The following is a 22,114-nucleotide window of genomic DNA, read 5'->3' as shown; positions in this document are numbered from 1 at the left end:
CTGAAGCTGGAAACGTGCAACGAATGGAGGTTTGGAGAACAGTATGAGAGTGTAAAGGAATTCTTCAACGTAGGTATTAAGTCCCTTATGACTGTGTAATACACTGAACTGGTTAAAGCAGTCTTTGTGACAAATGGGAAGGCAGGAAACCTTTGGCTTTCACACTCTGCTGCTTATTTTATGTGTAGATAGAACCTTGCTGCTGAGACAATGGTGGTCAGTGAAAGAAGTTACTCGTTTCAAAACAGCTTTATAAACACTGTGCATCAAACACTGCTTTTCAGCATTTAATGTTTACTAGATACTTTGTCTCTTAAACAAGCATCTCTATACATGTGATCTCAGATAGGGAGCTTTAAGTCCAAGTGAATATTGTGTTACTGTTGGAGAAGAAGGGGTAAAACACACTATTCAGACTATGTTGAACCAGTAGAGTCAGTATGGCAGAGTGTGTTTTGAAGATAAAAAGGAAGATATTTATCAGAGGACCTTATTTGATTCTCTAGGTTACTGAAAGCAGTTTTCAGCTTAAGCATATCTTTCTGTTAGTTTTCCCCAAAATACTGCTGTGAAAATGCAGTGGAGTCTCTCCAGTCTGGGCGCTTTGGGAGAGCAGTGTTTTTCAAGTTGATGAAATTCACACTACAAAAATTTGCTTGTTAATGCCGTAGGTATTCTTTGGGTGTAGGAACTGAATAGTTGTTCTGTTCTTCATTACATTTTAATGTATACACTGAATGTTTTTCAGGAACTCCAGGAAAGAACTTAATGACATACGGTTTGAGTTTACTCCAGGCAGAGGTAAGGCTCCTTCCATTGAATCATTCTCTTATTGCTCAAAAAGGTATTTTGGAAATTGGTTACTGCTTATGGTTAATATAAACTGCTTCTCTGGAATGTTTCCTACTGCGCAGAGCTTTAGATTGGACTTCACTTGAACAAGAATAGCAGATGTATGTATATTCTAGTGACAAGGTTGCATAATATATAGTATATATTAGACGACTTGATCCACAGTATACTTTATCAATTTTGTTTCTTATTGAAATGATGTATGTGGTATATAAGATCTTGCATAGCAATATTTACAGCTTTGGAATTTCCATTTTCACATTTGGAAAACATCGCCAGGAAACGGAATATAGTAGCCATAAAGGTGTTTGTGGTGATGGTGGTAATGCTTGAGTTCCTTTCCCCTTTGTAATAAAAGAAGTTCTGTTAATGAGTATGAAGTGCATGCCATTTTTCAAGTGCTGTCTTCAACTGAATGTTGAGTTGCATCTCTAGCTTTGGTATCATCACCAGAAAGAAATTCTGGCATTGAAACTTTAAACTCTACTGCATGCTTGTAGAACTGTATTGGCTTTTCAATGCTAAGAGTTGTAAGAACTCGTAAAACTTACTTTTATTTGAAGAAAACTAAGTATTACTGGGATAAAATGCACAGGAGGCTGATACACTGAGTAGGAAGGTATCATCCTTGTTACATAAGCAACCTTTGAACTATGAACACATTTTATATTTCTCAGAAGTCAGTATTCACTATATTTAGAATAGCCTTCAAAGACCTTCCACCTAAAAATGAATCCAGATTGGAAAAGGTGTCTCTTTTCCTATAAATCATAGTATCTTTCATGTGCAGTAGTTCTGTGCATGGATATACTGTTGTCTACCTGCATTTCTCACTGATTCTGGCAATGGGTAATAACAAAAGAGATCTCTTACTTAATTGGGTACAGAGCATCCTGGTTTAGTCACTTGTCAAAAGAATTACTTAAATACTCTCTAAGCAGTTACATAAACCATTTGAGAGTTCTTATTTGGTCAAAACATAGAGGATACGGCATAGTAAAGTACACCAGGACTGTTCCTAGTCGTCAGTCACTGAGGCAGCCAGAAGGCGACTATGATTCTCATCTTCAGAGGTCTCCAGAAATTGCAGCTAGCTCAGCTATATTGTTTTTCACCTGTGTGTGTTTCTTGGGGAAATGATGCAACTGTGTAACTGCCTTAAAGCATGTGCTCCATGCAGATGTTTGATGCTGAGGCCATATTACAGTTGAGACTTAGCTGGAATTTAGGCTTGTTCCTGCTGTTTCTTCCCACTTACCTCTAAGCTTTCTAAAGTCTTTATCCAGGAGCAAGTACTAGTCATAGGGACTTAGGAATTAACCCACTTGGGTATAACAGTTGATGCAAAATTGATCTAAAGCTCTGAATTTCCTGGGTCACAGTACTGAAAAGCTATTTTAAGCCTAAAGCTCAAAATAATGACTGTTCATGTAACTCCTTTGCCCCACTGGTAACAAAACAAGAAAGCCTATACAGCATGTCTCTATCTAGATATGCAGAACAATGGAGGGGATAAAGAAAACAATGAAAACAACACCAAAACATAGTTTATTTTCTTGGTTGTGAAGATACTGAACTTGTAAACTGTGTAGTACATAGTTAGATAATAGAGGAGAAATGCTAGTGGCCAGGAAAGGTCTGTAGGGGGTTTGCAATGAATCAAGTCATCACCTCATGCGATTTGCTGTGCAGAGGCTGATAAGATAATTATCTTTTTTCCTCCTAATTAAAGATAATTTTGAATTCAAGCCTGCCTCCATGGGTGTTTTGGAACTAAAATATATTTTTGTTAAATTGCATTGGATGACTGATAGCTTTTGTTGTTTTTGTGGGCTCTCATACTTATTCATTTCACCTTTTGGACAGACACAGCAGATGGCGTTTCTCAGGAGCTGTTCTCTGCAGGCCTGGTTGATGGCCATGATGTAGTTATAGGTAAATTACATTTTTGTTTGCAATTACGCTCTTGTGACAAGTTTGTGTTAAATGGATGTGAAAAATGTTTTCTGTAATGCTGGGTTTCACAAAATCCTTTTTGTCCTAATTTTGCTTTCATGTATGCATAGTTCAATCAACAAGCCAATTTTGATACCAGTCCAAGGATTGCTTTTGGAAGTCAGAACTCTTTAGTGGTTTGAGAGGGATGATATAATATAGATCTCCTGCAGGCTTATTTACAATTCAATGATTGATCATTTTTGTACTAACTTAATTTTTTTTGTTTAACAATAAAATGATTTTTTGGTAGGATTTTGCAAAGTGTGCTTTGGCAGCTCTGAAGTTAGTAAGTATTCTGCTTGGGTTCATGGAAGTAGAAGCAAGCCAGAGTTCAGGATCTATGGAAATTGCACCTGGAGATATTATTTCTATGGTAGAAAAAAAAAGATAATCAGAGATGTTTTCTGGCTGCTGACAGGAAAGATACTTCTCTATTTTTTTCTATTCTGTGCTTCAGTAATTTTTTTTTTTTAAATGAAATTCAGTGCCTGGCAAAGATGGTTAATCTGGAAGTGCTTAGTTCCCTGCAGTTCCTCCTTTTCTTCTGGTTGCTCCAGACCAGTAGATACATAGTTACCAAAATCAGAGGAGGGCTAGTATAGGTGCTAAATGTGTGCAAAGGGAATCAAGGAATACTAGCAAAGCAATCTTTGTGTTGCAGTCAGAGAAGTTCCTATCAATTGGTTTGGATATCATTACCAAACTCCTCAGTGATATGGAGAGTTTTACAAATCCATAAGTTCATGTGACTTGCCTGGAAGATTATCTAAATACATTCTCAGTGCGTTTGCAGTGTACCTAAAGTATTTCAGAAAGAAGCCAATACTTTGTGCTTTTGTATGTTCAGAATACAGGTTAATCTAGCTGATCTAAGAAACAAAAGCCCTATCTATGCTTTTATTTTAATTTCTTAAGAAGTATTTAGGGGAGGTTCGCAGACTGTACAGGCTAGCAGGCCCTCTTGAGTCACTTCTACTATGCTGTTACTATAGGGGTTCAGGGGAGAGGGGTAGCATGTCCTTAGTTTGCTGACTTTTAAACATCTGGTATGAAAAATGTCATTACCATACTGCTGATGATGTTTTTGTTAGGGTTTTCATTGCCACAAGGTACCTTATTTCACTTAGAAATAATAAATAAATAATTTTTTTTCCTGGCTGAGAGAAGAATTGTTTTCTCTTGGCTATCCCACCTGCCTGGGGAGGTAGCTGGCACTCTGTGTTGCACAGAAGTCAGAGTCACAGCTGGCAATCCTGCAGTGCAAGTCCTGGGACCCAGTGAGACCCCTTTTCCCTGCTTCGCTCTTCCCTTTGCTGCAAAGTTATCTTCCAAAGCAAAGTGCAAGTAATTCTGTGGAAATGGCACCATGAATGGGATTTGTTACCATCTTTCAGAGGGAGTGATGGGGGAAAAGCAAAAGAAGATAGATATCCCTCATGGCTTTAGTCATGGGACTTTAAGTAAGTTTTCCCTAGCAGGGTTAGAGATACTGTCTAGTTAATAATAAAAGCTTATTTCCTTGCTTAGTTCATGCTTTGAATTGCCTCAGACTTTGATTTTTAGCATTATGATGGTGGTCCTTTCTGTTCTTTGCTGTTTATCTTTTTATTGTGGTATTAAAAAAAAGGAAATAATTTTTTATATATATAATGAAAGCATTCCATTTAAATTTAATTTCATTCATGTTGTACCTTACCTCAAGTTCTGCAGGCACAAATTTTTGCATGACTTTGTACTGTAATTTTCATTTGTGTCTGCTTCACCCGTGAGGTTGTTCAAATTTTCAAAAGTGTTTGGACATAGTTATCTTCTTAGAAAATTACTTTAGATTTCATGTTTTACTGAAAGACAAGTTCTGCTAAATGTGATTTTACTTTTAATTAAAATAAAATCAAAGTTGGACTTAAGTTAGAACATGTTTGTGATTTGCTTTGGGAGAACTGGCTAAATGCAGATTATTGCAAATTTCAGAATTTCACTGTAGTAGTGCAGTCCTAAGAAATATTTCATTCCCTTAGTTTAAAGCAATAGGTCGTGTAAGAGAGCAGATGGTGCTGAAAATGTAAATCTGCTTACAAAACTAATTTTCTGTGTAAAATGATTTTGCCACCTTGTTCACTCAAAATTAAAAGGTTTAAAATCTTCCTATATAGGAAGAAGGAAATAGTGCAGAAGAGCCTGGTTAACCTTCTTCACCAGAAGAACTGATTCCACTAGCTTCCAGACTGAAAGCAGCTGACAAATTACCTTTCACTTTTCAGCTGAAGCATGCAGAAATTCAGCCTCTATAACATGAATGAAAACCAAGTTCTGAGACAGTCTCATAAAAGTTGTTCCTGTAGTTTCTTCTAATGGATGTTGGAATGTGTAGAATCTGGGAGAAAAAAGAAAGGTGAAAATACCTGTGCTTATGTTGAACTCAACAATTTGTTGGCGTAACAGCTGATTTTCTGAAAGGACACTTGAATAGGAGTCAGCAAAAGCTGTTGTGGAAAGTACAGCCATGGCATACGTGAGCTGAAGCTGTTAGTAGGGACCATCTGACATGTAAGTTCTATAGAATTTGCTGCTAAGCATCAACACGCTTCACCTTTTGAGTCTTGCTGGATTTGCTTCACTTAACAGAGGCTTCCCAGGAAGATTTCCATTCAGATAAGCAGTAAGTTCAGCTACCTGTTCTGCAGAGAAGCAAAAATCCCATCTTGCATGTTGAGTTCTGGCTACGATTGACTGGTCTCTGTTCTTATTGACAGTAGTGTTGTTTCAGAGGAGGTCCCTAGATCAAGGAAATCAGTGCAGAGTATTTTGTTTAAAAGCAGTCTAGAGTTTGCATTTGCAGAGGGGAATGAGTCTTGGAGCCTATATGTAGGCATTGGTATCTAGCTGATGAGGTATTTTTATGTGGTGCCAAAATAGCTGTGTTAAATCATATGAAAGATCTGGAATGTTTTCAAAATACATTTTGAGATGAAATATGTCCCTGTGTGTATATGCAATATATGTATATTAGCTAGTAAACATTCATCTAGTAATGCTTTATTGTATTTTTGGTACCATAAAGGAAACTCAAATCATATCAACAGTCAATTCTCTTAAAAATCACATAGTTGCAATCCTGCTTCACTGGTGTATACAATGTGCATATAATTTCAGCGATGCCTTAGGCTATAGTTAATCTTCTAGAGGCCTTGCTTAAATTTCAGAACCCAAAGGTGTATTTACAGGTGTTAAATTGCAGTGTGTGTGTGTGTGTGTGTGTGTATATATATATATAAAAAAAAAAAAACCTTCCCTTCCTGGAATACTGCTTAACTAAAACCCTTCATATCCATGCCATCAAGATATGTGCAGTTGCCCTTCACTATATTAATGTACCCTTATTTTAGGTGTTTTTGTTCAAAAAGTATCTGTGAATACCTTGAGCATCATGGAAGATGTACCTTCACTTTTAAATACACAAGGCATTAACTGGTGGTAAATGGATATCTGTCTGTGGTGCTGGAGCCAGACCCAGGTATCCACTTAGTAACCAGAAGAACAGCTTTTAGTTGGTCAAAACAAAAGCTTCCTGCTGAAATGCCTAATGTCTTTAGAAAAGCCAGCTGAAAACCCAATATATCATATTTTGAAATGAGATTGTATTTTGAAAATAGCAAGCTGTTTCATCAACATCTTGAATGTTTTCTTAGAAGTGTGAATACAATAGACGCCATAATAGTTTGACTAGGGTTTTGGGGTTGTTGGATTTTTTGGGGGGCGGGGAGGGTGGGGGTGGCACAGAATAGCCTGTCTATTTGGTGCAGTTACTGTGGTAAGTAGACAGGGCTTAAGTTGGCATCTAGAATTAAAAAAAAAAAATGATGGCTGTGAACGGGTTATTTGGCCCTGAGTGCAGAGAACATGTATCTGAACAAATCCAGAATGTCATTATTTCAAGGGATGTTAAACAGTAAGTGATACGTATAGTTCCCAATTAATCACAGTATTAAAGCATTTGAAATTGAAACAGCTGACTGTCTTTACAGTGTCATGTCTGCTGATGCTGAAGGTACTTTCATACTGAAATGGAAAGATGAAAAAGCAGAAGCCCAGTTTGTTAGAATACTGTCTGCAACAACATCTTAATTCATAGTGGCACTGATAATCCAATTCATAGAAAAGCCTTTTGCTTTCCTTGGTTTTGCTCTGCATTTGCTTATACCTAGTTTACTTTGCTGTCTTGTTAGATTAATCATCTTTGAAACTGAATGAAGTGATGCCTGTTGTTCAACTAATTCCGGCTTATTATCATACTGTAACCACAAAATGGGATAGTGCTGCACGAGTAGAAAACATATTGCATTAATTTATGTCCTCAAAGAGCAGTAATGTTGCTATGGGTAGGTGACTTGGATAGCACTACCATTTGAAGGCAGCATAGGTTTGTCATTTATTATCAGTAATGTTTTGAGATGCACTGATTTTTGTAATCTCTGAGGGAATTTGTTGAGAAGTTTTGTTTTTTCTTGTGTTGGTTTATTCTTGTGGTTCAAACTGAGTGAAATAACTGAACTTTTAGTTAAGTGTATCACATTTTTATATGTTCCAAAGCTCAGTGTACCCATAAACTTTCTAATGAGAAAATGCCTTTATAGACCCTAACGATTAATTTCAAACAATAGCCTAAATACTTTACATTTTCTTTTTAATGTATTATCCAGGAAGGAAACTTACAGATTGAATGAAAACCTGACTGTATTTTAAGGCATTTTGTAGAAACTCTTGTGTCTTCAACATGTGCACGTAACTCCGTATCTCTTTAGCGAGATACGCACATGCATTACAGATAGGAGAATATCTCTAAAATCCCCAGGGTTTAACTAAGGACTTAAATATTTCAACACATCTGGCTCATTTAGAGCTAATGCATTGAAGGGTGACTCATAATGACTAGACTGCCAGGAGTTCTGGAAGCTTGAGGTACACCTGCAGGTAATCAAGCTTTGCATCTAATTGCACCTTCAAAGTTATTTTAGCTATATGTGTTGTATACAAAAGGTGCACTTGAGAAAGTATATTGTGTGAAACTGGCTGGTTTCATGCAAGTTCCCACCTTGCTGAATTTTCAGTGTGGTGAAAACTTAGAGGTTCAAGGTGAAAAAAACAGTGTTGTGTTAGGTGAAGAATCAGCGCTGCTGTAATGGTGGTTGTGGCAGAACTATAAATACATGACTTAAGAAATTCTCCAAGTGTGTAAATTGTTCTCTACACATATATGTGTATTCATGTATCATAGTAAATGTGCTTGTCGCATAGCCGTGATCAAGTAAATAATAATTTTTAGTTACTTCAAGGGAAAAAAAAAAGGTGGAATTGGCAGTTGCCTTCAAAGGAAGTTCCTTTTTTCAGCATGCAGTCCACCAGTTCCTACTTAACTGTGCAAATGAGGAAGAAATCCATCTATTTATTAGTGGGATTAGTTTGGGTTTTGCCTGATAACAATAGGTGATAAACTCTTAGGCCTGAAGTGTGTTCCCTGCCCTCATAGGTCTGAATTGTAGTTTGAGGTCTTTCCTTTCTAGTTTAAAAAAAAAAAGCAACCAAACAAACTAACAAAAAACCAACCTGTGAATTTGAATCAGAAATTGCAAAGACAGCCATGTAAGTAATGTTCCTCTTTTCGATAGTAATTTAGTTGCTGTTGTTTCTGTCCTGCATTCACTTCTCTGCAAGTGGTTAGTATGTCAAAATAAGATTTTATTGAGGTTCTTCAAACTAGAGGTAGTCTGTATCAGAACCTAGCTCCTGCACATCAGCGAGTCTTTTCTAAATATATTTTTCCGTGTTTCAAGTTTCAGGTATAAGGTATTGAAGTAGCCTGGCTGCTATTTCATCATCTTAATAGTTTTGTCAGAACAATATCTATAATTCATAGCAGAACTCAGGACAGGAGGAGTTGTGAAGATCTGATGGGGAGACAAGATTACAAAGTAATGCATAGCAGAATGTGACCTGCCTTATTTCTGCATAGACCTACATTTCAATTCTAATCCAGCATGATGAAGATATTTGTTAGAGCTGTCTTCAGTATCTTGATGACTATCAAACTGTTGTCAAAACCTTTGTCTGAAAGCTAGCACTTGCTTTCTACATTCAGTCACTGGCAAACGATTTTTTCAACCTTGTACTCTGACTCATTGTTTTGTATAGAGAATTTATGAGTACAATTTACTGTAATATCTCAGGCTTGTTAAATATCCCTACTAGCAATGTTGGGCAGCAGGTCTGAATTTTTATTTTCAATGTTCATTTGAGACTAGACTGAGGTTTAGAATGCTCAGGATCGTCAAAATGCTTTTCTCAAAATGAAGGGGAAATTGTGAAATCTGTATATACTCCTCCCTCATCTTCCTGGATAATCTACCCCATTAGATACAGGCAGAATCAAGGTCTGAAATAGATAAGCATTTAAGTATCCAAATATATTCTACTTACCTGTTAATAACACTTTGTTTTAAATGTGCGGTGGTTTGCCTAAGGGTTGTTCACATGCTCTGGGGAGAAAAAAATCAATCTGAAATATCAGCCTTCTGTTTTTTCATGAGTTTCTGGGAAAAGGTACAATTTGCCAGTTATATTCATATTATTCATATTTTAATGTAATCAATAAAAACAGTTACCATTTCAGTCATCTCCCCCCCCCCCCCGCCCCCGATTATAGAATGTAAAACATTACCTTGGGATCAGATATCCATACTAAAAAACTGAGAATCTGGGAGTTTAATAATGTGTTATTGGAATTGAAATAGGTAGATTTCTAGCACTAACTTATTTCATTTTCCATTTTTGCTCCTGTTTCATAAATGTGGTGCTTCTGTTGGGTGGGAATTTTTCCATCAGTTACCTAAAGAAAAATGAAATCTTGTATATAACTTTCAGTCCTCTGTTTTCCAATTCCTGTCTGTGACCCCTGGGTATTAATACCCCATGTTAATGGGTCTTAATGTGAAGTCATTTGAAGTCTACTGTTATTCCATACACTTTTATTTTTTCAGTTTGAGCAAGGATAAATATTTAAAGTCGTTATTTGTCTGTAGAGGTCAATCAGGAGTATATGTCCCTGATGTCTCTTCCATGCCTTTGCCTGTTCCACTTTTGAATAACTGGTTAGTTGTTAAAGCTTTGGTCCCACTTTCCCTGCCCACCCCCCCCCCCTTTTTTTTTTTTTTTTTTTTTTTTTTTTTGGAACAAGATACCCTCATGCCAAACTACTAGTTAATGTCCTTTAAAATGTCTAAAAATATATGAACTAGCCTAAGCCTTAGTTGTCCATATAGAATAAATGAACTAATACCTAAATTAAATCAGCACAGATTTCGGTACTCACTAGGGGGAGCACAACCTGCACCTATGAGTATTCTGTCAATAATTGAAGTATTGCTTGCCTGCTTTCTTTACTATTGCTGTATGTTGGGCCATTCTTCAGGAGGTGAGGATGGCTTTATTTGGTACCATTCTTCCTCATGCCTGGTACTTCATATACACATACATTCCTGGGTTTACCGTGTTTACAATACTGGGGCTCAGAACCCATATGAACCACAGGGCTCAAGTGGTTTTAATAATTACTTTAAGCTGTGGGAATTGCACAGTGAAATTTTAGTCCTGTTCATAAGGATGCTGTAGGAGACCTTTTTCAGCCTCCCAGTGTGCCTTTCAAGGGAGAACTGCTTTGGCCTTAAGAGCTGTCCTCTTTAAGCTGTGTTTTCTGGTTGTGAGGCTGCAGATCAAGCTGATGGTTATTAAAGTATCAAATGATGAAATGGAGATAGTTCTCACTGCCTTTATCGATACCTACTGATTCAGCAATGTACTTTGAGAATTGTGACAAATTTGTGAGCCTTAATCTCCCTTTGATAAATTCCTAATGACAGCCTCTTCATAAATAATACATTTCTAAATGTTTTTAATGTTTCTGCTTTATCAGTGTCCAATAGCTTCCTCAGAAGAGAAGCCAGGCTTGCTGTTGATCTTTTTATTTTCTTTTATTTCTTTCTTATAAGAATCATGTCTAGCTCCTTGCAGTCCTCTAGCAATAAACACTTGTTAGTTAGCTGCCACAGATCTCAAAATGCTTTAATATTTCCCTTGCTACTGTTCTCAAGCAACATAAACAAAAGGGATTTTATGACTACCATCCTGAATGGGTGAACTAATGGAATCATGCTGCACTTAAAAGACCTTTTTGACCTCACTTTGAATCTTTCATGCAGACAGTTTGTGAGCTATTATCTAATATTATCTAATAAGAAAGTCAGAGATCTGGAGGAATTGTTACCAAAAGCTCTAAAGGTTGATTGCTTTGATTGTTTGCATAACATACTATAATCCAGTGCTAGCTAGGCTTTAAAACTTAGTTTTGATTTTGTTATGAACTTGCAAATGCATGAAAACCACTGTGTAGTATGAAATATAAATGAATGTATACATTGCAATGAACTTCTTGCACTATGTGAAACTACCTCAGGAGCATGCATAATAAATTCAGCCCTTTGGAGGAAAGCCCTACCAGCAGCTGAATTTTCAGGAGTGATAATTCCATTGAAAAGTATTCCCTGTCACTCAGGCATCCTGCTTCCTAAGACCCATACAGGAGAATACAGCATTAATCCTCAAATCAGCAGACTCCCAAGGCAGTTAATTATGTAGAACTCTATGTGTCAGATGAAAATGGCAAAATAACTGCCTACTGTTGGGAAAGAGGTAATATTTGAAACAATCAGGAGGAAAGCAAATAAATCTGTGGAGCTTTGAGTTTGGCCTCTCTAACAGCAATACTGTTGATGAAGTAGGGAGTAGTTGAAGGTGGCTATTTCTTATAGACTGAGTTTTGGACTACATAAAATTATTTCACTTTTCACTTACTAAAAATATTTTTCATTTTCTCAGAGCTTATAATTTTTCAGGGTTTTTTGTGGCAATAATTTTGTGCCTGAATAATGTTTTCCCTTTCCTCATATCTGAATTTCAGGATTACAATATGCAATAGCTTTGCAAACTGTTGAACCTAGCATACTGTCAGAGGTTCCCTATCCACTCTTTTCAAAATGGAAAAGCAGATGAATCATTATTCTTTTGAGAGCACCCCCAAAATACCATCTCAAGTTTTAGATTCTGCTTGTGTCTGTGTTTATGCCAGATGTCTCCGGCTCAGTTGGCTGGGTTGGCATTGTACTGGAAATAGTTCTACTGTACTTCATATAGCTTTATTTACTGTCTCATTAATTTTAACTTTTCCAGAAGTTTTCCCTATTCAGAAGCCATTTCATGCTGTGTTAAGAATTTTAAATAACCAGACAGAGTCCTGTCACATTACAGGAGCAAAACAGCTATTTGAGACTGCCCAAAGTATAGTTATTCTCTCTATTTATTTGTGATCTTGAAGATGGCCTTTTTTGTTCTGTTACCTCAGCTTATATTGATTGCTTGTTTAAAAATCATAACTGATGTCATTTGGCCAAAACTGTCATATAGCAAAGAGTTATTTGTAGTATATTCTACATAAATATGCATGCTAGAGGACTGTAGTGGGGGGGGGGCGGGGGGTATCTATTTATTACATCTGCAATTAGCAGCCTGTGTTGTGTGTATTTATATGCTGGCTTTGACCTTTTATCCTATTGCATGTTCCACAAGTGCAGACACTTATTTTGACAGAATGGCACAACCATTTGTCACTGAGCAAAATCTGCAAAGGAACCTGGAATGATTTGTGGTACATAAGTTGATTATATGTCCTTCAGAAGCCTTCTGAAGAAAGCAGAACGACACCTCATTTATTGTTGTAAACAACAAAAAGCCTATTGTGCTAACTGCTGCTAACGTTTGAAGGGGGCTTTTGCTCCAAGGCATGATTTGAAGTATACTCTATTTACTTGAGGTTACTGCTGGCAAAGGTTTTTCCAGCACCACTTAATTTTTTCCTGCAGTTATCTTGTTCATGTTTCTTCTTCTGACTTTTATAGGAGCATGGCCATAACATCTTGAGAAAACACTCTGAAAAATACAGTTGAGTCTAGTATATCCAGGCCTTGTAGAAACAGTGAGTTTCCAACAGAATTTGAAATTGGCAATTAGTGCTGCTTGCAGGCAAACTAATCTACTAAGAATTTCAGAAATACAACATCCAAGGCATGACTTCAGAGTACTTCAAAGAAAAATGGCTTTGTCAATAGGAACTGTGGTATACTTAACTTAGAGATAAGGTGTCAAGTAGAATCCAGAGACATACATTTTACAACACTCTCCACTTTTCCAAATAATTTAAGTATCAGTGGAGAAAATGATTCTTACCTCTCTAGAAACTCCTAATGTGAAACTCCTTTTCACTTGAGAATGAGCATTACTGTATTAAATTGACTTTGTTCACTAACTTGCAGTAGAAGAATTGTTGGGAGCGGGGCGGGGAGGAGGAGGTGGTGAGAGTGGGATGGTTATTTTCCTCCGTAGTGTTTGTAGATGTGGTTGGGTTCACCTGCATTTAGAAACTTTAGGCTCATTTTTTGTATTTAAGCAAAATTTAAATTTTGTACATGAACTGTACTAGGAGGGTTAGTAAGTTTCTTCCTAGTAAATCATTATCCTCGTTGAAAAGAGCCTAAATTTAGTGTCTGGGGGAGATGTTCATCAGTAAAGCCTAATAGCAGTTCCATTTAAAAGTAATTGTTTTTCTTTCTTGCCTGATGCAATCAGTAATTCTGTGTAGGGCTGAACAGTATCAGCAACTGCTTGTATGTGAGAATATTGTTTACTGGTGTGAGTATATGTCTGCCATCAATTTCTCTGTCTTTCAGGGGACTTTGCATACTTAGTGGTCCAAACTGTGTAGGTTTAGTAATAGTCCTAAATTTTTAGAAGTATATTTGTAAGAGTGGTAGGTCAGTTATATTTAATGCAACTGATAGCTTAATTTAATTGCATTTAACGTAGGATGAGTATTCCACTCTAGAGTATGTTGTTCTACTTGTAATTTTGAGTATGTCTTTACTGTAGTTAAGATGGTATCCCCAAACATTCTGAAGAAATAATTGGAAGGCACTGCAGGCTGGCTTTCAGGAAGGACTTTCAACTGCTTGGATGGCTTCTGCTGCCTGTGCTGCAGGCTCTATTTCTAAAGGCAGTTAACAAAACTAGAGATGCTATGGACACCTGCAGTTCATGGGTTACTGCTGTTTTTTCTAGCTGACTACAGGCCGCAAAAGATTCCAGTTACCAGTTGAGCCCAGATCTTCAAGGTGTTTAGGTACAGAGAGACATGACCAGTGCTGTGTACTCACTGAGGTCCTAGAACCTTTGGCTTGCACTAAGGTGAAAAGGATAATTATTGTCTCATCCCTAAAACAAAACAAAACAAAAAAAACCCAACCATATTTTAAGTAGTTTCCTGAAAGGCAGACTTAGGTATCCAAATTCAGACAGCTGCCTCTAGTTGTTGGCCTTGCAGTCTAAATAAGGACAAGACCTAGCAAAACAAAAGCACGGAGTTAGAAAAATGAAAAAGATACCAATAGGACTGTATGGTTTTGCTAGGTAATTACGCACACGTCCTTGATTCTTAGTTGATGTTAATTATTTATGCTTTCAGATATTGCAGAAAGAGCAGGCCTTTGGGGGGATTTGCATTCATGGTGGCTTGATTGAATGGGATTAATGACATTATTTTGGCAAAATAATTTTTATTGCCATTCTATAAAGACTAGAAACTCTAAAACATGGAGTACCAAAAGTCACAGGTGAAATGCTAGTTTTACTTGAAAAATGCTGAATGTGTATAATTGAAATTGGAAAGATCTCCCTGGAGGAAACTGCAGGTGTGACTATTTTTTATGTAAACTTGTATTCTAGTATTAAGGAATCTTTGCAGGTCTGCTTTCTAATTTTCAAGTGTAGCCTGAAAACATCTGGCATTACTCCCTTAAATCCTCTTAATCTTCTGTTTGATTAAACATGTCCCACTCTAGTTATGGTCCATCAGAGAAGCAAAAATAAAGCATATTTCATATGCTTGCTTCAGAAGTTTCTCTAGCATTTTATACGTAAAAGTTTTGGCTTATGTTCATGTTAAAAGTAAAGACAAGTTAACAAATAAAACTGTGTCCCTGTAGCCTTTTAATGAGCACTGTTCTTTGAAAAGCAGTTTTCTTGAAGAATGATGTCTATCTAAAATATCACTCCTTTCTGTTCTGGTGTTTAATTAACAAAAAAAAAAAGTAATTAGAATTAACTATTTACATATATTGCTAGTTTATCTTTTGCTATTTTTGCTTTGAAAATTTTAATTTCTCCCTGGTAAAGAATCAGCAGGAAGGTTAGGGTTTTTTAAGATGTTGACACCACTTGTGAAGTCCTCAGTGCCGCTTTCCACTGTATGATAGTTCATTAAAACACTTGCTGATAATGGGCTGCTGTTTGCAAGTGCAGGAACAGTAACTTTGCCTAAGGGCAGCTGAAGTTTTTACGTTCAGGCAAAATAGCCAAGCAGCATGCTGACTTGCCTTAGTTGTTCTACAGCTGCTCAACATTAAATGAAAGGCTGCCCCTCCTGAAGATGAGCGTGCATTTGAAGTGTATCTTTTTGTAACATTTTATAATAGGTGAAGTTAAAAATCTTTGGATTTAGGACCCAACTCCTATCTGGCTTTGTAGGACTGTGGCTCCATTTCAGTGAAGCCAGCTAACGCTAGCTGGATAATTTGTTCTTTCTTTTTTATTTTTTTTTTTTAAAGACATGTGTTACAGGGATTTGGATAAGCCAGAGCTGCTCTTGAGTGCATGATCCTATTTTATAGATTTTTTTTTTTTTTTTTAAAAAGACATAAAAAATGGAAGCTATTCTATCCTGGCTTCAGGAGCAATGAGGCTGAACACTCTTTTTTGCCTATGTATGAGGTTCTAAGTATTAATTGTAATGAAAAGCATTATCTGTATTTGCATGTATTTTATCAGGTAGGAGGTATTGCAATAAAATTGACTTATTGATTGTGGAAGTTAATTGTGTGATAAAAATAAAAACTGTTTTTACTGACTAGAATAAAGAAGATTATGAATAATGAAGCTTTGAAAACAGAAAGACTTTCTATTGTAGTGCCTGTAGTTGAGTTCATTTAACACTGAAGGCTGATTTTTTTTCTTTCCAAAAAGTGTTGCCTACAAAATGTACCTTGTGGTTGCTTTTAAGGCTTGTTTTTAGTTTCAAACACCCTTTCATTCCTGGTGAAATTTGTTACAGGTGTATAAACAATCCTTGATGCCATGTCAGTGGTATAAAGAAAATTAGATCCCCCCAAATTAATGTGGATTTATCAGTGGTAGATTGGCCTAGTTTTTTACTTCTCTAAATTCCCTTGTCAAATACTGTACTTCAACCTGTGTGGCTAATTTCTGTTACTACACAGTCAATCATATATGATCAGGCATGATAGGAGTGAAAATCTTATCATCACGATGTTAGAAGATGGAGGAAGTAGGAACCTGACTTCGTAGCAGTAGGACATTCAACATGCAAATGGTTGCTGTATATCTTCCACCTTATGAAGTCTGTGGAGTATTATTTATGGAGAACATCTGGTTTCTTGAATCTCTGCTTTATGGTACTTACCCACTCGGTGTACTAAGAAATGTCTGCTACTCAGTACCTGTTTATTTCCTTTTTAAAATCTCGTCTAAACAGCTCTGCCACGTGTGGAGTCTTTATCTCATGCTGATGTCCTGTTGATGGCATCTTGTGCTCATAAGTCAGTCTTCAACAAAGGGTCTCAATGATTTGGTCTGAGTTAACTCGGGATCTATGACTGCAAAGCTGGGGAGCAAGTTTAGGAAATGTACAAACCTGAAAGCAGCCAATTTTTTGGTCAAGATTAGTGGTAGCAATATTGTAAAAAATAGACCAATTAAAAGTGTGACTTAGGTGTTTTGATAGAAAAAGGGCTTATTATTTTCCTGTCTCCTCCTCTGTTTTCAAGGAGTAAATTATTCCCTTCCTGCTACTTCTGTTAAGGGCATACAGCTTCCTTCTCTGGACGCTCGGGCTCTGTAGATGTAGTTAAATTGTTTATTGCAGTTACATCACAAATCTTGGTCATGCTTACTGAGGGAGTAGTTTGAAGATCAGCTTGTTTTGTATCACTCTCTTATTTTTGCTCATTTTTCTTCTGGTAGTGAGCTGTAACAGATCACCAAGAGTCTGTGCAGGTACTAATGCCAGCCCAAAAATGGGACAGAAGCACACACATAAAGCCAGGAGTAACAGACGTTAGAGGGGACAGTGAGCTCAGCCTTCTCCTAGAAACTTGTGCTGATGGTGGCCCTGGCTGTAGTAGAAACATGGTATAAATCATGACAGCCATCAGCTTATCCTCGGCTGTGTGATTCTCCCAGTTTCCTTGCACTTGCATTTGTGTGATTGTTCATTATTTATGGAATAGACTAAGCTGAAAATTAGTAGGTTTTTTTTTTTTTCTGTCATTTGGTTTTCAGGCAGATTTTTCCCCTGAATCAGTTAACATAGTCACAAAGTATCAGTGACTGCAAAAGAAAGGAGGCAGGAATTATGGTAACCCAACTGCCCTCTGACTTTCAAATGACAGAGAGTGATTAAATGATTCAAATGGTGACTTAAAGACACATATGTGTGTAGAATTTAGAAGATTTAACATGAGGCTTGATGTCATGTCGAATGTAATTTTCTGTAAATCATGGGTTTTTTCATACTTTATTTTACAGTTGCTGCTAACTTACAGAAGATAGTAGATGATCCAAAGGCCTTGAAAACATTGACTTTTAAGTTGGTAAGTAAAAGCATAAAGGGAAGAAACAAACTAATTATCACAGTATTCACACAGAGTATGGATTTTATCTCATTTACAGCTATTTCGCTGAATAAATGTGTTGACAGATAAGGTGATTGAAATTGCCATGTGTGGGAGAAAAAACCTAAACCCTATTTTGACAGGACATTAGGGATATGTACAGTCACACAGCTCCATAACTGTGCAGGGAGAAGGAGGTTCAGTCACATGAGTTCTGAGGAAGTCTGACGTTTAAGTGAGAAACTACAGGGAGAAAACCGCTGGGAAGAATTGCAGGAACAAGTAAAGCAGAGAAAACTGTAGTTGTTAGGTTAACTCCCCCCGCACCCCCACTCCCTCAGCTCTGCCCTGGCTGCAGTGTCCTCTGCTAATGGACATTTTGTTCCAATCCCATTTTTTCGAACACCTGCCACCATTTTTCTTGTATGCAGGTTGCCCTCTCTGCTGCTTGCTTCTTCTTAGTCTTCCCTTCAACCTTCTTCCAATTGACCATTCACACTTACAAGCTGATCTTGCTCCCACTGTATTTCATTACTGTTTCTCCCTCTCCACCTCTTTCTGTCTTCTGGGTATACAACATCAGACCCTGGTTTTGGGCGTGGGACTGTTTTCTGTGCTGCATTTTGTGCCCTGGACCACGGGTCCTAATTTTGGTCAGTCTCGATGCTATCACAATAGATCTAATATAGTATTAATAACTTTATATTGCAAAAACTTAATTCAGAATTGATGTGCTGTATTTGTTTTTATTTCTTGCTAAAATTAAGTTGAAAAATTTACATACCTAAAGTATTGAATGATTAGCTATGTAAATACCAAACTCTTACCAATTAGCTTTCAGCACCCCTTGCTGAGAGTGACTCAGCCGCATATGAAAAGACTAGACTGAATGTCTGTTAGATAAGTAGGTCTCCAGAATCACAGCTTTGTTTATAAAAGCAGCTGCTTCAGATGGGCTGTAGAGAGCCATTTTTAGAGAGTAAGTGACCTAGTTGATGATAATGTATTGATTCAGGATTGTTCTTCCCATGTCATTTTTCAAATATAGATTTGAGTAGCTTTAACTGACCAAATCATTTGGACCCGTTTTTCCTCTACAGTCCAGTAAAATCACCAGGACTTACATGTTTCTTTTGAGAATGGTTTTGGGTGGGGGAAAAAGGACATGTAACTCAAATTGTTTTATTTCTGTGGCCCTTACTATCTAAATATAGCTTAAAGGCTGATGTTTCTCTTTTTGCAGCTGATCTGTGTTCTTGCTGTCTGAACATCTGACTTAGCTTTATTGTGTAGTCAGTGGCATCTCACCAAGAGCATTTAGATACACAGATACTCCAGAGGCTTGGTAGAAGTCTGGGTTTCTAGTTCACACACTTAAAATAGAGGCTTGAGATTCCAAAATGTAATATCCCATAGTATCCAGCTAATCTTTATATACGTTGAAAACAAGTCCACTTGAAAATTTAGGTTGGAGTATTTCTGTGATTCAGTTGGATTTATTGCTGGGATGCAGTCAATGTCACATGGTATTTCAGATTCCAATGAGTGAATGCTGTTATAATCCTAGTCCTTACCATAATCAGAATTAATAGACAATCCAAAATCAATGTCTTTGTCCCTTCTCAAAGTAAGTTTCATTGGCTAGGTAACCATTTCTGATGTTAATTTTTAACCTAAGTTTCTTCCTGACATTTTTAACCTAGGTTTCCTGCATTAGTTTCCTACTTCCTGGGAAAAGAACATAACCCCAAGAAGTATCCTAATTCTTATCTTTGGATTAATTTAGTATATGTTCCATTTCTGCCTGTTTCTATATTGTGTAGTGGAGTTGCTAAATGAATTGTTGCTTACGAGAACTCTGTCATTTGTTTGTATGCCCTACTGAGTCTTTGTTACCTCTTAGCAAGGTCTCACTGAATTTGAGAGCACTTGTAAACAACTTGATTAAAACACGTTTTGTTGGTAAATATTTCATGGGGATTCCAACTCTAAATGTACCTAATCCTATATCCATTCAGAGAATTCAACTGAAAAGTTCTCTTTAGTCTAGGATTAGTTACTACTATTTGTGGACTAGGAATCTGGGTAGTAGTATCTCACTGCTTGCAGATTGCTTTTGCTGGTATCTTGCTGGTATATAATACTTCTATTCAAACAGCAAGCATTTTCATCTTTGGGGAAAAAAGAACAACAACTTATGTCTTAACTGTTCTTGTCTTTAATTATTGCGAAAATGGTAAAGAAAGTTATTAAAGTGAAGTGTCTGGATGAATCTGTCTTTAAGGTTGGATCTCCCTCTTGCATTTTTTAACAGTGCATCTTTGATCTTACAATGATTCATTGTACAAAACATATATGGTACTAAACCACCCTTAGTTGTCTTGGGTAACACAGAATGATGACTTCCCTGCAGGATCCAGCTGTCCACACTTTGGAAAGGGGGCTGCTTTAAAACACAAGTAATCTTGGCAACACTCAAGGAAACACAGATATTGTGCAGCATAATTTGCATTTTATGTAAGGATTTTTCATATGAAAAAGGGAGGAAAAAAAATTAATGAAAGAATGCATTCAGTCACTAAACAGTGAATTGCAAATACTAAGAGCTTTTCTTGTATGTTGCAGTTTGTGTATAGTAGTTGTACTTATGCTCAACACAAAATATAAGCTAATAGGTTCCAGGTGCATTAAATATTAGACAATATTTATTGATAAGGAAGGCCTTTAAAAATCTATACCCATCTAGGTATGTTACTTAGCATTGCTTTGAGGAGATCGATAGCTAGAGTGTAGAATGATGTTAATAATATTAGCTCTTTTTATCATGATATTTGAAATGCAAAATTCAAACTCCATTTTTTTTTTAGTAAATTCCCAATCCAAAAAACCATTGAGATATCTTAATAGTAATTATGGTGATGATCTCAGACCTTTAACTTTCTGCTTCAGTGGAGTAAGACCTGTGAAGTACTCTGAAGAGAGAACTTTTGTTCTCTGTGTCTGATCAAAGTAAATTTGAAGGAGCAGCCTGATGTAATGCTTCTGCAAGTACTGAGTGAGTTATTTTTGGTCATGAAAACTCAATGGATAATGTCAGTTGGCGCACTTTGTGTTCACAATCTGAGAGCTCTTTTCCTTGTATTGCACATACACAAACCAGTTCTACTAAAGGGTTCAACTGCTGCTAATGCATAAAAGGATCAAGAGCATTTTTATAGGGTGAACAAATTGTTCTGACTTTTTTGGGGGGGGATATGCCAAAGAGTCTGAAGGCATCTGTCATAAGTAATTTACCATTACATCCAATTGTATTATTATTTTGATTTATCTACCACACAGGTGAAGAATGCATAAAAAACTTTATTTAAAATGTAGTCACTTCTGTCCTACAGAAGCAAATTTTGTATTTAAAAATCAAAACATAAAAATATTTTGCCTACAGTGTGTATAATTTTTTTAAAGCAGACATAAAGTAACGGTTCAGTCCTGAGCAGGGTGGTTTTATATTCTTACTGTTATCTGCGAAAAATGAACTAATTACTTGTGTGAGTTTGTACTGTGACGGACTTTACTGAAGAATCTCAACTATACAATTTTCAGTACTAGATTGTACTGTCAGAAAGGAGCTGTCCTTTTGCAAATACTAGTATTTACTCTTCGTTGACAGCTTCAATCTCTTGTTGAAAAATTCAGTGGATTGGTATTCCAAACAGACTTGATAGCTGGATTTGTGAGACATTTGGTATCTACAGCACAATGGTAAAAGGTGGATTCTATACATGTAAGTTATTTGCTCTTCATGAGTGAAAACAGCATGCTCACATGATAAAAGCAAATTTGGTTCCAGTCTGGAAAGTTTGGGTTGAACAATTTCAAAATGAACAAACAAGTGTTCATTTCCCAGTATTTTTTTCATAATTTTAATACTGATTAAAAGAGTTTGCTAAAATTAAGGATGCAGTTGGCTGACACTGGCAGAGGATACACCAAGCAGTCTGAAAGCTTTCCTTCAAGCAAGCTGTTTGCTGACTAGGTGATACGGGGAAAATTTATAGCCTGGCTGTCAAATCCTCCTTTGTAGTGTGATACACTAAACATTTCTGTTTGTACTTGCAGGCCTCTGGCTGTGATGGCACTGAGATTCCTGATGAAGTGAAACTGATTGGGTTTGCTCAGTTAAGTGTCAGCTGATGTCTGTCCCTTGACCCCAAGCCGAATTGTGAGATTGCGAAGAGGCCAGCTTAGATGCAAAGGAAAATTAATGCACCACACACTGAGTTCTGCTTCATTCTCTAGCAATTCACAAAGTCAGAACAAGCAAAGCCCACAGCTACACCGCTGCTGCTAACATTCGAAATGCTAATAAATGTCTCTTAGCAGTTGATTTGGATTCCCCCTAAGTGAAAAGCCTGTGGAAA

The 22,114-nt window shown here is 36.8% G+C and overlaps 1 protein-coding gene across 1 annotated transcript in view; it reads left to right on the top strand.

The window, feature by feature from the left end:
* Positions 1 to 21,887, top strand: part of STK39 (serine/threonine kinase 39) — a 104,215-nt gene extending 82,328 nt beyond the window's left edge. Inside the window, exons 14-17 of the mRNA XM_075710886.1 lie at positions 749 to 801; positions 2,719 to 2,787; positions 17,611 to 17,675; positions 21,813 to 21,887. Coding sequence (XP_075567001.1) covers positions 749 to 801; positions 2,719 to 2,787; positions 17,611 to 17,675; positions 21,813 to 21,887 — 262 coding nt within the window. The remainder of the gene's footprint in view (positions 1 to 748; positions 802 to 2,718; positions 2,788 to 17,610; positions 17,676 to 21,812) is intronic.
* The last annotated feature ends 227 nt before the right edge of the window (positions 21,888 to 22,114 follow it).

Source organism: Pelecanus crispus, chromosome 5, assembly GCF_030463565.1.
Source record: "Pelecanus crispus isolate bPelCri1 chromosome 5, bPelCri1.pri, whole genome shotgun sequence".
In the NCBI taxonomy this organism is placed as follows: Eukaryota; Metazoa; Chordata; class Aves; order Pelecaniformes; family Pelecanidae; genus Pelecanus; species Pelecanus crispus.
Note: the sequence above shows the minus strand (reverse complement) of the source record. Positions and strands in the feature narration are given on the sequence as shown.